The 18,767-nt window shown below is 40.2% G+C and overlaps 1 protein-coding gene across 8 annotated transcripts in view; it reads left to right on the top strand.

Moving 5' to 3' along the window:
* tln2b (talin 2b) overlaps positions 1–18,767 on the top strand; it is an 85,086-nt gene that overhangs the window by 19,821 nt on the left and 46,498 nt on the right. For all 8 annotated transcript variants that reach the window (XM_044356314.1, XM_044356313.1, XM_044356311.1 and 5 more), the window contains exons 2-6: positions 13,998–14,168; positions 14,257–14,354; positions 14,551–14,680; positions 15,335–15,490; positions 15,965–16,107. In XM_044356314.1, the coding sequence (XP_044212249.1) occupies positions 14,033–14,168; positions 14,257–14,354; positions 14,551–14,680; positions 15,335–15,490; positions 15,965–16,107 (663 nt within the window). In that variant the 5' untranslated portion in view covers positions 13,998–14,032. The remainder of the gene's footprint in view (positions 1–13,997; positions 14,169–14,256; positions 14,355–14,550; positions 14,681–15,334; positions 15,491–15,964; positions 16,108–18,767) is intronic.

Raw genomic sequence — 18,767 nt, 5'->3', positions numbered from 1 at the left:
TTTTTTTTTCTTATAGGCTTTAGTTTCACCATCTTCAAGTTGCAGTGTCACATGCTGGCTTTGTGTTACAGTATATACATTAGGCAGCCCCAACACACAACCTCTAAATGGATAGTGTTTAGTGCCATTTTGAGAGAAGTGACCAAAGAAATCCTGCTTCTTTTTTGGAGAATAAAGAAAGATAAACCCGCAGAACTGTAACATAGGAAATGGTAATTCAAAGGATGTGCCGTGACACTGATGAGAGAAATTTGTAGAATTTCTCATCAGTGTCAGGGCTTCCAAATGGGAGTCAGCTAGTAGCAAATTCTCTTTGTTGTTTGTTGGCATCTGATAGCCCGGGAAATATTTTAAAGTAAAGTGTATCTTTATAAAGCCCATACAAACACTGATTTGTCTGAATTATTCTAGTTTCATGGATTTTTAATCAGCACAGTACCATAAAAACTATTTTCCTCAAGGACAGGATAATCTCACAGTGTGTTCAGAACAGGGCATTTCTTACAGTTGTCTTGTCCTTCGCCATGATGCTCTGTCTTTGTCAGGCGAGGTAACAGACTTAATTACACTCTGATTGCAGGGAGGAAAATAACTGCCCTTGTAAAATATACCGTGGTCACTAAACCATTTGATACCTTGCCCGTGATCCTGGAAGACAGTTAATGCTGTTTATTTGTCAATCTTCTAAACGAATTGGGTAAAATCCTTGGTACTTAAGTTGAATACATAAGGTATTGTGCAAATTCCATACTGTATGTTATGAAATGTGAGCAAGAATATTGTGAAAGTTATATTGGACATGAAAATGACGAGTGTCTAATGCTTACAGTCTATATCCATTCTTCATGTGGCATGTACATGTGTGTTTCACTGGGGCTTTTCAGTTAAATATGTGCATTTTAAGTCAGTTTTCTTGGAGTGCCTGCATGAATATTAAACTGGTTCCATGGACATTAATTATACAAATACATTAACAAACTCAACATTTAAAACAACTGAGTTCATCTTGCATCTTTGCCTGTAAGAAATCTCCGGATGTTTATTTGGTATAAAAACTAGGCCTAGTTCTTGAGCAAAGAATGGGTCCATTGTTTTCAACAAACTTTGAAAAAGCCATTTGTCCATACTTTTCCACATTTGCATCACACACCAGAGTTTAATGGATTTTTTTTCCCCTCTTCATTTTAAGCAGTTGTGTAAACTCTGACAATGCAGCTATCATGGTATTTGCTAAGCCTGCAACTCGCAAGAATCTGTCCCTTATTGTTTGTACACTGGTGTTCAGCAAACAAATACAACTGTGAACATGCTTTTATTATACTATTCATCATAATTTAGAACTTTACCTGGCAGCAGAGATATTCCAACAATAACTTCACACGCCATGTCTAGCACAGTTACTCCCACGATACTCCGGGTGACATGCACCCTCTTGATCTTAGAAACAGGTGCAACAGCCTGACAGGGTGTCCTTGGATGTTTTGGGAATGTATCAAACCTCAGTGCCTGCATGATACTGGTGTTAACAGGAAGATTGTATCGGACAGATAGTGATGTGCGGCTTAACATGATCAAAGTCATGTTGAAATTCCAGATGCACACTCAACTAAGTGAATTTAAACAAATTCTCTCTATACCCTCCATAAGTCAACTTTGCGTCTCTAGATGCTCACTTACAGTAGAAACCTAAGAACATGAGTGGTTGGGCGCATGTTGATGTCTTTGTTGTGGAGGTTTATCAGATTTAAATGCCAACCAGTATTCTTGGACCAATGGATAGTGTGGAAAGCTGAAATCATTACTTTGGAGTTTACATGACTCAGATGATCCAACAAGATATCCTTAGCTTTATTAGTATGCCGACACACAGTCAGAATCTGTTTATAATAGTGACTAAAGTTGGACACACCTTGATTTACATTTACACTTCATATCTTACCTGTTTGCTGGAGGCACAGTATGAATTGAATATGCTGAGCGGGGTGTGTAGTGCTTGAATTGAGGTCTAAAGATCAAAAGTTTACTGCATTTCTTAAATCTTTTTTGACTGGCATCATTTCCCTGGCATTTTGACAACTTTTCTTTGAGCTGCCCCTTAAACCTGCATCACTTTCGAACAAATTGCAATTTTCTATTCTCATCCATTACCCTAATGATTTCTGTGGCAAGTGAGCCATCTAGCTATGCTGGGTCCGAGCTTGATGATCCGCCTTGCATTCAGCTGTGAGTGAGAGTCAGCGAGTGAGTGAGTACAGTGTGTTTGTCTGCATCCGCTTTAGATGTTGTGCATCCAACAGTCTCTAAGCTCATTACAGTAATCAGGTTAAAGAGAGGGGAACTGGGGAGCGCTTGGCCTACGGCATGTTTCCTCTGGACTTCCCCAGGAGACGGAGGACCTCTCACACAGGCTTCGACAGAGCTACTGGGACCCGGCCCTGCAGACGCCTGCTCCTAATGATCGGTTCCCGCTGCTTCTGTTTGTATGAAACCCACACTGGGGTATTCAACTGCACCCATGCTGTCATAATGACCAGCTTGTAATTGTAAAGCCCTTCTGATATACAGCTATTCTTTTCTGGGTTTCTGATCCACTTATTGTGGTTAACACTAGCACATTTAGTAAATAGAAAATCCTGCTTTCTGCAATTTGCAGTGTTTTTGAATAGATGACAAATAAACAATGAAGCACAGAGGAATCTTTACCTCAGTTTGTCTTCACAAACTTGAGGAATTGAAACTGTGTGACATTGTGACTGCATCTACAAACGTAGCATGACCGTGGACGAAAGAGGTCTCTGTTCACTTTTGTTGCTTTCGGTTTTGTAGATTATATTTTGCTGAGTCACAAAAGCTGTGATTCAGCAGTAATAACAGTGTTGGTCTTTCATACTGCCCCCCCTGTTTGTGTCTTGGTTTTATTTTGTATTTTCAGTTGTAGAATATCTACTGACATCCTTGAGCACTTACTGCTGAGTCTCTTTTATTATCTAGCCTTGTGAGAAACTATCAGACAAAAATCAACTGTTCAGTCACAGTGAGGCAGACACACTTCAGTTGATGTGTAATAGATGACAGCTTGTCTCTTTAAATACTGAGTGTGTATAGCCATTGAAGAAACTTCAGTGACCACCTCAAGAACCGCTAATGAAAGTCAGAGCCTTTTATCATTCATTGGTTTCTTCAGCTAACTGCACCGCATAGAAAAGGCCCCCTTTTTTTTCTTTGCAGCTGACAGAAATCACCTGACCTGGGAACTGCCCAAAACCAGGGTTGCCATGGCAACCAGCAGATGTGGAGCATGAAATAGTGAGTCTGTGAGTCCTTAACTAAGCATGGCAGCATCCCTTACATGCTCCACTCAGTATCATGTGGCTCCTCTATCTCACTACAGGTCCAGCTGCAAGATGTGGCCAGAGGTGTATCGCTGTGTTTTCCCTCAGTCCTCATGACACTCAGCTGGAAGCATGCTTAAGAAGAATTTAAAGTAGTCAGCAGGTTCTCATCAGTTGACCCTGTTGCACAATAAGCAAAGGGGATCTGTGCTGAGTGTGGGTGGGTGGTTACTTGACCAGATGTTTATGAGGTGCATTTAAGCCAGAGATGTTTGTTTCTTGTAATCAGGAACACTTGGGCATGGTTTAGAGTTGAAAATCCAGTGAGAAGAGTGGAAGTAAAAAAAGAAAGTAGTAAGAAATGATGGCAGAAGACTTCTAAAATGATTTATGTGTCCCTTTTTTGACATTATTGTCTCTCACTTTGCTCCGTATCGCATGTTTAACCCTACATGTCCTAACTAGATCCCAGGGGTGGAAAGTAACTGATTGCAAGAGCTGTTGTCCCTGTAATTGCATAATTACATCACTTTTTCATGTATTATTCTGAGTGTATTCTGAAACTAGGAAATATACTTTAAATTAAACAAATATTCAACAAGGTTCTTCTCTCTACTGCTTATGGAGCAGCAAGAATAACAAACAGAGTAGTTGGCTGTTATGCTATAATAGCAAAATCAGGAGGGTATATTGCTGAACCTTGTCTCTTCCACTCAATATTTTAGAAAGCTTTTGTATGGAGAAAAGATTGTCACCACTTTGACATTTTGGTTGTTGCTTTGAATGTTTTTCAAAGGTTATATTACTTTCTAAATAGGCAAACACAAACTAGAAGTGCATCTATTTTAAATAGTACCTCTCCTCACCTGGGGATTGTAGCAGCAGAATATACAAGAAAAACTATCTTGTTAAAAGCATTAATGTCTTTTAGACATTCTTCAGAAAAGACTTCTCCAATTTATTGTCTGGCCTCCTGCGCACAGACTCCGCTTGAAGAACTTTCTGAAGTGTACAGTACATGTCTGAGGGAAAGTTGTTGTATACGCCTTCTACAGCCAATTTAAACATTTGATTCTCCAGTGCTTTTAGTCCTCGCTGAGAGAAAAACAAAGCTGCGAGGCGCTCAATGATACTGTGCTTGGAATGTACTCCCAAGTTAACTGAATAATGGGGGTTTTCGTTTGCCTTGGCCCGGCACAGTTTGCTTTTAACTTTTATTGTTGACCAATCATTCATCATTTTTGGGAGGGAACGTACTCTAGAAAGCTGTTTTGTTAGTTGAGGAAAAGGGTCTTGCTTAAGTGCCTGTCTTTGCACATGTGCTGCACGTTTTCTTCAGTACACTGTGGAGATCAATGTACCAGTACATGATATCACTGACAGTTTCTCATTCTATCAGTGCAGCTCTCCACACAAAATGTTACATTAGGTTTCTGCACTGCTTTCAACAAAGCAGCGAAACTGAAGTGACACTTTCGCAGAGAGGTATTTTCATTTTTCAGACACGCTCTATCAAAATGAATCAAAGTCACCTTCTTCAATCTCTTTTTTTTTTCTGCTGAACATTTTCATGTACTTGTGACAGGATAGCTGAGAGGCCCTCTGGGTGAAACCGGGATTGTGTAGTAATCTACACAGATAAAGGATCCCATAACATTGTTAAAGCTTTCCCTGACCTTGTCTGCTTGACACTTAAAAAGTTGAAGTCCGTAAATCACTACAGGGTGCGTCGTACATCCAGATGACCCTTGAAGCGGTTGCAGCTGTGGACCTGAGGGTAGAGTGGATGTGGCTGCTGCTGCTGCTGCTGTCCAGCCTTATATGTCCAGGAAAAGGTGGGCACAGCAGCAGCCATGGCAACTGCGGGCAGAGTCGCTGATCTGGAAACAATGGGCCGACAACATGGCCTCTCCCTGAACCTCCTCTCATACAACAACATGGTTCCACTCATCATTAACAGGGGATTTTATTGTTAGAAAGACCACTTTGATACAGTTATAGATTACAATGTTGGTAAGAGTTGCCTTTTATAATGCTCCACTAAGCCTACTGAGAGTACTAACACAAGACATTGTGTATGAGAGACTAATAGGAACTGCACTTCACACCTGGTATGTTCTTAGCTAAATGTTTGGTTTTGGTTAAAGAGCCAGAACAGTGATTCTCTGCCATTGTGTGTCAGGTTTCTTCCTTTCCAGTATGCCAGAGGATATAAAATGCTGATAGAGTCCCTCGGTCTATCACACTTTGGAGCGAAGCCAGCGTATGTTCCGTTCCACTTCTCTTGATACTGTAATCAGCATGCAAGTGGTAGTAGGCAGTTGGCTACTGAAGTATGAGAGAGAGGCTCAGTGCTGGGGAGGAAGCACAGACGAGGGATTGTAGTCACCTGATTTAAAGGACATGACAGAATATACTGTTTGTGGGAGCCCAAGGTGTGAGAGTGTCATCTAATACTCACATCCCACTGCAGGATGATCCATTTTGAATATTTAAGTCAACAAAGTCTGATTAGTTTGTGTTTGGAGTCTGTTGGTATGTGTGTGTGTTATTATGCATTCACTTCACCCTCTACCTGTTGTGCTATATTTGCTTGTGCTCCAGTGTTAGGCATTAACTCCCACATGATTTGCTATACAGTTAATAAAAGATTGTGTTGTTCATTTCGCACATGTTTTGTCAGACTGTTTTATATTAAAATCATGTTTGGCAGACAGTTCTTGCAAGCTGCTGCTCTTCTGTAGGAAAGGCTGTACCAACGCCAGTTTGACTTTGTTGTACGGTGTAGGGAAAGTCGACATTGATATACAGGGAGCACTGTAACCTTTGTAATTCAATGATTTCATGAGTCTTGTACTTACATATTCTTGCATTAATTACTGTCACATCTGTGGAATCTTTTGGTGATACCCCTTAATCTCCCTGTGCATGTCCTGTCTACTTTTGATAAAATAGCATTTCAATTATGTCATACTGTATTGCTGGCACATAGTCCTGCATAATCACTTTGCAGGAGAGGGAAGAAACAGAAGGCCGATTTACTGTAAGTCTCCCAACTGGTTTGAGCAACATAGCCGAAAGAATCTATAAGAGGACACTGTTCTTGATTAGATTTTGCTGGGTAGAATTTGGTTTCAAGCAGGTTTTGTACTGTATTCTACATGCTGCTTCTGGCAAATCATACATTTTAGTACATGAAAGTGTTAATGTAAATTTCCTTTGTCCTTTTTCTTCAGTGTGCACCCACAGTTTGCATGCATTTAGGGTCTGATTTACTCCAAAAAAAGAGAAATTTCAGGATCAAGATGACGTGATGAAATAGTTATGAAATGATATAATTAATTTCTGAAACAGTCTGCTACGGCTGCCAACTGGTAACTGAAAACATACTGTAACCGTGAAAATGTTGCGGTTGTCTATGTATTACTGATAAAATAATGATAACGTTTATTCATGGAATGGTTCTAATGCAGAAGTAGCTATATAGAATAGTTAGGTAATGAAAAAGAGGTGAAGTCACATCACTGTACAGTCATTCCAGACATTTGTTGCTGTGTTATTACTACTCTTTTTCTTTCTAAAATCTTGTTAGATTTTTGCAACCATACATTCATGAGGTCATTTGCTTAACAGTTTCCTTTTACCACCTCGACATTTCTTCAATATTTTTTCACAAATCTGCACCTGCTTTTGAGAGGTAGTTAAAATGACCCTTACAAATGGAGTGAAGCTCAGTAAATACAGCAGAATGTGCAATCACCACACTTCATCATATCTCTTCGTCTGATTGGCATGATCCAGCCGTATGCATAAAGGAGCTGAGTACACTTCACTGATTGCACACAGGTTGCATCGCAGATGACAGGCAAGCAGTGCTTCCAGATTGTTTGATAAACAACACGCATGTCTATAGGTGCAAAAATGCATCTGAGAGGAGGTTGAAAAGGCTTGATAGCGCCAACGCTCTCATACACCTTATGACAAGACATCAGTTTGATATTTTGTTGTTTCCACAAAAACATTTTCAATTGAACCTACAATTGATGTGACTCTTGTTTGAAATTGTACACTGTGGGTATTATGTTGAGGTTTTGCCTGTCAAACCCACTGCAATTTGAAGCAAGAACCCATTCTGCCTGCTGTCATTCACAAGCACATTCTGGGGATTCTTGCTCCTCAGTATCATCAGTTACAATATGGTACACTAATGCTATTATGTTCAGATACTCTGTGTGCAGCTTATGTCACCACAGGGTTGATGCTGTACAGTTGGTGTGAGAACTGAGAGGCAACTGTCGTTTCTGTGAGCAACAACTCAACATGCATATATATGTTGGTGGAGCTGTAGTGATACTAATAGATACCAGGCTGGCTATTTTTAGTTTTGGTTCGCGTTAATGTTAATCTTATTTGACAAATGGCCTTTTAGTGTATGGGGCTATAGTATTATGGGAATTAAATCTGAGATATTAATTATTTAAAAAAATAAAAATCTGCTGTATTTTTTTTGGTATTAAAATAAAATCTGGATGTAATCCAGAATGAACATACTGTACATACATATCCTCCATATGGTACGCAGTGAACAACACGTACTGTAGTAGGCAAACCTGTGTGGATTGAGTGGTTGAAGCCCCTTGAAGCACTTGTTAAATCTTAAATACAGCAATTACATAACTGGCATTAAATAAATATGTTAGAAGAGTGTGCAGTGAAAATGTGGTGTTCACAATACAGCTCCAACTAAACATTATTTTCATTATCAATTAAAGTCACGATTAGTTTCTAGATTAATAGTTTTGTCTATTAAAAGCAAGGAAAATAGTGAAAAATGCCCATTATAATTTCATGGTGAGGTCTTCATTTTTGCTTAAAAAAATTGTAATAATTATTCGATTATCAAAGTAGTTGATGATTAATTTTCTGTTGATTGACCAATCAATTAAACGACTAATTGTTGCAGCTCTAGTTCACAATGTTCATAAAATAAAAAATAATAATCACTCACCATGGAAGGGTTGAAATTCTCCCTCAAATTACTGAAGCTTTGGATATGTAGAAAAACCAGCTGATGACAGATTTTACATATGACTGTTTTTATAGAAACAAATGTGTTAACTCATATTCCTGTGATATTTCAGTTAGTTGAAATACGTCATAATTTTTCTTTATGAAACTATTCTTTGGGCTCAGATCATTTTTATGTTCCAAAACGCTGAGCTATTGACTCCAAACATGTTCTCTGGTTAGTACCATTACATCACACAATCTCCCATAGTTATCAGTCTAAAACCAGATGTAGGCTCTTGGACCAGCAGCCACATACTGTAAATGTTCAATGAGAGATTTATGGGTAGAAATGTTGATAATGTTAATAAAATCATCATGGCCTGAGTTCTTTATTGTTTTGGGCTGATCTGCATCCATCAGTTTATGTAAGTGCACTGGCTGAATGACTAAGGAACAAGCTCATTGGTTGGGTGACTGCAGCTGCTGGGTGGAGCTCTCATCCTCTAGTAGCTGTTTCTGTCTCCATCTATTAGGAAGCTCATTCTTCACATCTCAATGAGAGGAGGGATGGTACATATTGAATCATTCTGGGTGTTGTAAGACTCAGTGTATTGACTCCAAGGCCTGTTAGACAGCCTAAACCAATAATATCTAAATAGTAATTTAACTGAGCTAAGCACATCCTATCCTATGCACACTCTTCAGTTTACTCCCTGATTTTCTGTCTGTCATTCTCTAAGAATTACAATTAAAGAATTAATAACAGCTCATTTTAATCTACTGTCAGATCTAAGGTATTACTGAGCACCATTGTCTTTTAAGATTAGGAAGAAAGAGTTACATTCATTGCACTGATCCTGGTGCTGCTTGAGGATGCTCTACTTTGCTGGATATTTTTAGTGCAAGAGGAGCTGCTCTCTCCTTCCCTGTGACAAGGGCAAGATTCATAATTTCTGTCAGTATCTGTGCCCTTAAATTGCATTACAGCAGAGTGTGTAGCCCAGGAGCAGAGCCTGTAGTCCGAAGAGTGGGTCATAGCAGCAAGGTTCATTTTTAAACGTAGCTGAAAAAATAAGTCAGTGTAACTCAGAATGTAGAGTGTGGGCTTAAATTCAGAGCGTGGGTTCAATGCCTTCTTTCATCTGAATCGAAAGCGCTGCTTGACTAACACTTTATTAAGTAAAAATAATACTGTGCAAGCCCTTTATGATATGACAGCATGTTCATAGTAATCCTGGTGAACTTTAAATAGCAATGGTTAGTTCTGCTTCATAATGCTGTCCAGTGATTGGTGTGTCCTGCAGCAGCAGTGATTAATTAATTTATGAAACGTACGGAGGATGTGATAAGAATGGAGGTGAAAGCCTTTGACTTACTAATTATGTGAATTGCATTCAGTCAGACTCCAGATTCAGTGAGTGTTCAATGCAAGGAAATAAGCACAAGGACAATATATATATATATATATAGTTTCCACAAAGAAAGTGGACATTTGGAAGCGATGTGTGTTACAGAGAGCATGACTAATTTTATATTCACTAACTGAAAAAAGATGTGATAATAAGCTGTACTGTAATAATTGCATTGTTACACTCTGAAGCTTCTAAAAGAATAAACCTGCTTTATCCGTCATTCATTCAGCAGCATACAAATGTTTCACTTTTTGCGTCAGTGTGCCATAATCATATTCCTCTGATTATTAATGTGGTGAAGGAAAACTGACAGAATGATGTCTATGTGGCCTCATGTGCTACTTACGTAGATTACAGCCCTGCGCTTTCAAATAGACATATAATGATTTGCTGTATTTGCTGTAAATCAAGTATTTCTCATAATAAAGATTTATTTATGATAGCATAGCATACTATTAGGGCTCTGCTTTAGCAAATTCAAATTAGGAGAAAGGCTCAAAATGATAGCTTAGTCATCATTACATTTAGAAACAGCACTCACATCTGGTAGAAATAAACAAACCCGAACCCGAGAAGTCTCCCTGTCACAGATTTGAACAGTAATTTACTTCCAGGGTTGCAGAAATATTGGAATCGAATACACAAATGAAAACAATAACAAATATTCTTTGCTGTTATGGGACCCACCATTAGCTGTCTGTGTTGCCAGTAAACTCTTGTTGGTCTCCAGAGACACGGAATGGGCATGCGGGAAACTGACCTTGCGTTCAATCAGACAGGGATAAAAGGCTGTTGTTGTGTTCACAGTGTCAGTGCAGGATGCAAAAAAGGAGAGAAAAGGAGGTGTTGAGCAGTTCAGCCTATTAACATATTATCAATGCACACATGCTTTAATCCTGCTGTTCTCAACAGTCCTGAGAACTGCTGAGGTCGGATTTTGCTTTCAGCCCCTCCATTCAATGCCACTGACATGCTACATGCTTAAATTACACAATAATAATAGTCCACAAGGATGGGGATAATATGGTATAGTAAATGCCATTTTGGCATATTTGCGAGGTTAGTGAAGGATGAAGCCGCAGTGTTTTACTGCTGCTTTACTGGCTATTTCATTTTAGCTTTGGGGTAATTTTGAAATCCATCACAGCTTATTAAAATGGTATTGTCATCATTTACAATCGTGTTTGCATGAGCATTGCCACACTAATCTATTTTTCATCCGTGAGCGGCTGTTTTTATACTCACAGAAATGGCTGCCTGATGTTTGCATCTGCATCACTATTTGGGTTTCTATTCGCAAATGCTACTGAAGCAGATGGAAGCTAAAATGCCTTGTTTACCACTGAATCATTACTGTTTCTCTTGCGATCTCAGTCTAATGGGCTGACCTTGAAAATCCCGTTGCAACGCGGGGGGATGGTTTAGATTTGGTGCTTTAAGAACAGGAAAATTATATACACTGTAAATATGTGATTATTTCCTGCTCTCATTTTACTGTGGTTGTTTTCATTCTGCTGTATTTTCTAGTTGTTGTTTTTTTTCCACTTTTTTTTTTACAATGGGTCAGGAAGGTCTGTCATCCTAATTAATGGGTAATTACTTCAGAGTAGGAGAGTTTGTTTAGAGAATATATCTTGTATTTCACACAGTGTAAAGCATGAACTGATCTTAATATACAACAGTGCACTGCCATGTGATGTAAACTGTAGAGGGACAATCTTGTGCAGTATGGATGACACATACTACACAGTGCAGTAATTGCCATATGATTGCCACATTGAACACGTTCAAAGCAGCTGTAAAGAGCTTGTATACTCTTCACAGTTGGATATCATGGAAAAATGACGTGAGGTATCCCGGGAATATCTCTTTCAAAAGAAGAACTCATCCTGGCTTTTGTTGTACTTTACATGTACCAGCAGGCGTTTACTTTATTGATTGAATAAAAACTGCAAAATTAAAGCACCCCTTTTGCAGCATTGTTGCACGGTGTCCTTGAAGGAATGTTATTCATGCTCATCCACACCCTGCTATGCTCTCAAGGGTCATTCTGCTTCAAATTTGTTGTTCCTTTTGAAGCATTTGGTCCAAACAAACTGATCAGCCCTGGACCAAACACCGTTTAAGTTTCCTGTCCTGCTGCCTCCTGGGTTGTTGTGTGACAGACTGCTACAGTAATCGCAGCAGTTGTTGCTCTCAGGCTCTGTGCTGCTGCTGGTATTACAGTCAATCATTAGAGCTGTATCCTCTCCAGATGGCTCCTGCCTTCCCTGGTCTCTATTGAATTGTCCACGTTTAGACTCGCCAGCAAGCTGCTCTTTGGCCATTTTCATGTCTTAATATTTAGAGTAGTAAAAAAAAAAAAACAACTAATTTAATGCAGGACACTTTTCTGATGAATTAGTGATTGTCGCAGGAGATAGTGCTTTGAAATTACATTTTTAGGTCTACCTGGTGATCAAGAAAGGGTCATAAATAATGAGATTCAACAGAAAGGCTCATAAGTGAGTTGTTTCTCATAGCTCCTCTCTCAGACAGAGATCCATCCATGCTTGAAAGCAGAGCTAATGAGGAGCTGGCTGCACTGGAGTGTTTGCACGAGGATCCCAGTGAAAAATGTGCTCTCACACTACTGTAAGCTCAGGGATTATCATTATCCTCCTGGGTTTCATCATGTGGTTTCTGCAGTGCTTACTCTCTGAAGTGACTGATGCTACTCACAACAGATCCTAAAGTGACTGTTGCTTTAGCAGCAGACCTACATTACTGTAATCTTAAACTAATGTCTTCTGTCGCAGGTAATGTTGGCTTGGAGATGGATCTTGCTGAAATCCTTGAGAAACTCCCACAAAGATGCAAACATTTTATCCGCACAATACATAGCCTATATTTGGCCTGCCACGTTGTCATTCTGGGATCTCAAGTCGCTTGTCTACAGGAGAGAATCCGTGGAAAAAAGGGATGACAAAAACTCGGTGGGGCTTCTCCGCCAGCCTGTATAGAGCAGAGCTCATGCGGCGCCATTACCCCTTCTTCTTTGTGCTTGTCTTTCCCATTTTGTATGAAGAAAAACTCAGGGAAGGAGAGGGGCTATTGCAGAGGAACCCATGGCCATGACAGAGCCACAGTCACAGGCGGGCTCATTCACAACTCCATCATTATAGAAAATTTACTTCTCAGACTTTCTCTGCTTTGCCTCAAAAGGGCCTGTGGATGAACTGTGAATCCCGAATACAAAAAAACTCTTTGTTGTATGGCTGAGATCTGAATCATGTCAGAGTGAAGATTTGAACTTGTGCCTTTGTATCCAACTATGGTGAAAAATACTGAAATTCTTTTAGAGTTAAAGTAGTATTTCGAATATAGTAACATCAGTTCTAAATCTATGCTGGTATATCTTCTCCCTGAAAGATGGTTTGGCTTTGAAAGTGTCACAGATTAATTTTTGTTTGCAAAAAAAAAAAAAAAGGACTAGACTGAATATCTATAAAGTGTGCAAGGAAAAGGCGGAGAGCCTCCCTGGTATAGATGGCCCTATTCATCATGTTCATTCCTCTTCCTGTTGAAGCCAAGGTCAAGGAAGAGGAGAAACCCTCTGCAGTATCAGTGTCTTTTCTTTTTTCTGCACATATGAGTCTCAGAATGTCTGAATTGATTCACCCTAATTGCAGTATGTGACAAAACACCCACTGATTTGTCTCACAGTGAAGTCTGCTTCTGGGGGAGAGAGCAAACCGGGAGAAGAGCGAATAATGATGCAGCGGTGGAATGTCATTTTCTGTGTTTTGACTCGGCTCCTGTTATTCCTGCCGATTAGAGAGATTTGCACTTTTTTTTTTTTTTTTTCCCTATTTCTGTTGAAAGGTTATGTCACGTACCTTGGTTGGGCTAATTTTACATGCACTGCAATCAGGCAGAAGCTCTCCACACACATAGCCCTTTAATATCAGAACAGCGGGGAAGAACGAGGAGCTGCTGAGGCAGGGGGTACGCTGTAACACACTTTCAATTTCACAGGTAAAAATGTCCCAGAGGAGATAATTGTGATGATTTGTTCTTTGTCTCGTGGAATTGTATTCTGCCTCTGAGACTTCCGCTTTACACTTTCGTTCGTGATTGTTTTATGAGAGGACATTTTAATAATGGCCTGTTGATGCCAGCCATAACACAGACCATCTACTCAGGATATTGGCTTTACACACTCTGAACTTTGCATAATAGTTCTTCTCCGGTTGTTTTTCAGGTGTGTAGGTCGGTGAGGCCATTATAACCTCCAAGATGGTGGCCTTGTCACTAAAGATCTGTGTGCGCCAGTGCAATGTGGTAAAGACAATGCAGTTCGAACCATCCACGCCTGTGTATGACGCCTGTAGAATCATCAGAGAAAGAGTCCCAGAAGCCCAGTCAGGACAAGGTTGGTGGATGACTCGGAAAATCTCATTTGTATAATGTAAATCTATAGGTGTCTACATTTGCATATACTGTGTCGCTCTGTGTTTCAGCCTCAGATTATGGCCTCTTCCTGTCTGACGATGATCCCAGGAAAGGAATCTGGCTCGAGTCTGGAAGAACCCTGGATTACTACATGCTGCGAAACGGAGTAAGAATAAGTCATATAGTCTCGAGTGGAGAACTGTCAGTGTCACTCATCATCTCTTAAAGTGATTTATATTTCCTAGTGGGACCTGAGATATTAATGCCTCACTGCTTGCTGGGAGCGACTGCATTTTTACTGTTGAGAAAGATCAGCTATTTTTTTGGGGTGGTGTCATTGTGCTTCCTCTCTTTTCTCTCAGGATGTTTTGGAGTACAAGAAGAAACAGAGGCCACAAAAGATCAAAATGCTGGATGGTGCCATTAAAACCATCATGGTGGATGATTCAAAAACAGTTGGGGAGCTGCTTGTGACCATATGCAGCAGAATAGGTAAGTGATAGTCTCCCAGTACCGTTAATATGAATCTTGTCAACCCGTCGTCCACGGCTTGAATTATTCATCCTCCATTTTATTTTTAGTCAGTAGACTTGACTTCTTGCAGAACTGCATTATGTTACTGTTTTATTATGTGCTATTGAATTCATATTTGAACAGCAGTATTTGTTAAATACTTCGGAGCATTCATGTATGCCCAATAAAGACCTAATCACTTTTTGTTTAGAGCACGATGGGCATGATTTATCAAGCTCAAACAAGCTTATTTCTAATAAACGATGATGTGTTGCTCCTAAGGCCCAGACAGTGCCATCCTGGCCTGTCACTGAGGTGTTCCCTACGCTGTATATTTCAATTATAATGGGTTGCTATCAGGCTCATTTGGGTGAGGAGGAGAGGGGTATGTATTTGGCAGATAGCTTTATTGGAAAATGTTTGTTTAGAGTAGGTCTTTCTGCTTGGCTTCTTCTCCTCCTCGACTCCCATTTTAGTTTGCTGGCTCCGTACCAGCTTCCCATCACTTCTATTTCAAAGCAGGGAGAGAAAGAGAGATAAAAAGAGAATTACAGAGATGCTTTTTTTTTTCTATCATGACACAAGTTATCTCCGCCTCTGAGAATCCCCCGGCTAACTTGCTCGCCTTTTCAGGAATCACCAACTATGAGGAGTACTCCCTCATCCAGGAGGTGACAGAGGACAAGAAGGAGGATGGAATGGGGACGCTGAAGAAAGACAGAACGCTGCTGCTGCGAGACGAGAGGAAGATGGAAAAGCTCAAAGCCAAACTCCACACAGATGATGATTGTACGTGCGAGCTTGCAACAGCCTCCCGAAGTGTCGTTGATATCTCGATGGCTTCTTATTTTCACATTAATGAATCTGAGTTAACACCATCATGTGGACATGTCCTTTATCACTCAAGTCTAATTTATTGCATGGACATATCAAAGTTTAATGGAATTACTTACCACTGTTATCTTTTGCCCAGAGGACACCAATTAAATTTTGAAACATGCGAACATATAAATCACCATCCAACTGTGGCCGAAAACTAGTTTCCATCTCGGCAGAAAATAATGCATATGACACTTTTCGTGCCCTGTCAAGATTTTCACTTCCCTGTGATTAATTTGGTAGATTGTCTGTCTAAGCTGATTTGTCTGCTTGTTTTGAAGTGCCTGGTTAATTTCACCATCCTCCCCTAGTAAGGTCCTTGATAAGTGAGTATCTATTCATTTCAGTGCATTTGGTAACAGAGTGTGTGTATTGATTGAACAGTGAACTGGCTCGACCACAGCAGGACATTCAGAGAGCAGGGAGTGGAGGAAAGTGAGACTCTGCTGCTCAGACGCAAGTTCTTCTATTCGGACCAGAACGTGGACTCGCGGGACCCTGTCCAACTAAACTTGCTCTATGTTCAGGTAAACCTATAACACACCTTACACTAGTGTAACAAAAAACAGAAGAAAGAGACAGAATTTTTTTTTTCGGAAGCGATAGTAGACAGTGTAATTTGACTCAGTAACTACTCTGTGATGTAGCGTTCATCAAATTTTTGGCCATGTCAAATGAGTTTGGCTCTGATGTGGTCCAGACAGGATGGACTTGTTTCTTTGTTCATACAATAATAACGAGATGTCAAAGTTCCTCTATGATTCCCACTATCACACTACTCTTTTTAGTTTTTAATCTTCTACGTACATTTATATAGTAATCAGCCCCATTGGTGTCCTTTGGGTGGGCTCTAACCTTAAGATGAGTGTCCCATGGTACCTCAGAGGATGACCTGAGGATGCCTACATCTGCAACGCCATGCTACTGTCCTTTGTGGTCTGGCAAAATCTATGAGAATTTGCTTGCTTGCTATTTTCAACATGGAAAAAGAAGGCAGCCATTTTAGAAATGTTAAGAATCTGCTAAGTTATCCATGGAAATTAGTTTTGTCATAACTTTTAGGTGCAAAGCTTTTCAGTTGCTGAAACAAGTCCCCTTATGTTTCCCCATAAGTAGCTTTAAGGTTTAAGCAATCATCTAATTCTACTTTATATATATTGTGTACCGGCTTGTTTCAATGCTTTATTGAAGATATATGATGTTTACACTGAATGAAATATCATGTGCATCATTTTTGAGACATGTCCCCAAATTCAGCCTGACATATTTGGTTTCTGTATAAACTTTGCGATCTCTACTACAACCTTAAGTAAAGCTCCAAAGTAAATAAAGTAATATATATATATATATATATATGGTATAGTATATATGCTGACTGTCTGGAATCACTGGCATTGAAGATGTAGGAAATAATACTCATGAGGTGTTTTGAGAGGCATTAAGTCGATTAGTCAAATATGCAGTGTATATCTGGTGGGTGGATGTTTATGTTTTATGGACTAGAGAGAGATGTAGTTTGGTTTTGCAGGGATATGTCTGGAGATGAGGCGTTGTGTGTTTAGTAAATTGCTTTATTTCTGTGGGGGGGGTGTGTGTTGGGGAGTGCTGGTTCTACCGGTGCCCTGCCCCACCGCCTCCGGCCCCCCACCCAGACTGGGGGGGGGGTTCCCTGAGGGGGGTCTGCTGAGTCCGGTACCGCACAAGTCAGGGTTTGCTCACTGCACACATCACTGCATTCACATAAGTCTTTTTTCTCAGCAAGAAGCACTCCCCACTGACACCAAGACTCACACAACAACGTAGCAAAACACACACACACACACACACACACACACACACACACACACACACACAGATGTACCCTGTGAGACTGAGAGTATACTATACACACTCGCACAAATAATGAATGCAACATATTATTTGAAAGAAATACACAAAAATTGTTGCATGCTCTCCCACACAAAAATGCTAAAGCGCTGCAAACACGGCACTCACTTAGAAGTATACAGTGTGTGAAATATGTGTAGTTGTTGGTATTTGACTCTCTTCATCTTTTCAATCCCTGCTGTCTTCGGAGTTAGTGAATATGTTCATAAAAGCCATCCAGCCGTCCACCCTCCCTGTGTGCTCCTGCTGCTCTCCTCCCTTCTATCTGTCCGTTCTTGTTTTGGCCTCTATTTCTCTTTCCCTCAGTTTCCTTCCCCCCCAGTTCATCAGTGTCCACTCCCTCTCCATCTCCTACACATTCTGACATAATCGCACACATCCACACCCTCTTACCCTGGCACACATTACAGCGCAGTGCATATCATGCTCCTCTCACAACACAGACTCATATTTCCTTTCACAATAACAACCCCGCCTCCTGCCCCCGCCTCCTTATGCCTGTCCGTTGCCCTTCCCCATCCATCTTTCCCTCTTTCTCTCTCGAACACAGTCAGATTGTTACACAGTCAGATCACAGAGACTCTTCACATGGCAGTAGCTCTAATTTGTCACTGTGTTAAAAAGGCCAAACAGAGCCAGAAGAGAGATCTTTTGCAGAGTGGAACATACCCCAGGCTCTTTTCTTTCCTTTCCTCTCCTTTTTTTCATCCATTTTCAAGTGCATAATGATCACACAGTTTCCTATTCACATCATCATTCACAATCCCTGTTACTTTCAAGAACTCAGATTGTACAGATGATGATTTTATTGCTGCCTTCTCTTTTTTTAATGGAGCATCCTTGCGAATCAGAGATGAGCTCAAATGTTTATTAATGATTTGAAGCTTCCATGATTCCAAACCCGCCCACACACACACACACACACACATTGGAAGCTCTGCCAGTAACAGACTAATCTCTTTTACTACTCGGCCACTCCCTCTCTGTCATGTATTTGTGTTAAGAACAGGATAAACCTCTGAAGCAATAGCGTCACCCCATGTGTACTGCTCTGTTGCTTCCATTTATGCTCACTTATACATGTATACTATTTGTACCAGGAGATGGCATATTCCAAAGCCAGATGAGGAATTTGTGCTGCTTTGTCAAAAATGAGATACAAAAATAAGATCTCAATAGTCTGCAGTTTTATGGTATTTTTGCTTTTTTAGGATATTTATTTAGAATATTTAGGATTTGGCTTCAGAATAAAACTGTGTTATGCAGGCCATGAAGCTGTTTAATATTCCTTTAAGCACTG

The sequence above is a fragment of the Thunnus albacares genome, chromosome 7, assembly GCF_914725855.1.
Source record: "Thunnus albacares chromosome 7, fThuAlb1.1, whole genome shotgun sequence".
Taxonomy (NCBI): domain Eukaryota; kingdom Metazoa; phylum Chordata; class Actinopteri; order Scombriformes; family Scombridae; genus Thunnus; species Thunnus albacares.
The sequence above is the reverse complement of the archived record's forward strand: the minus strand, read 5'-3'. Positions and strand labels throughout refer to the sequence as shown.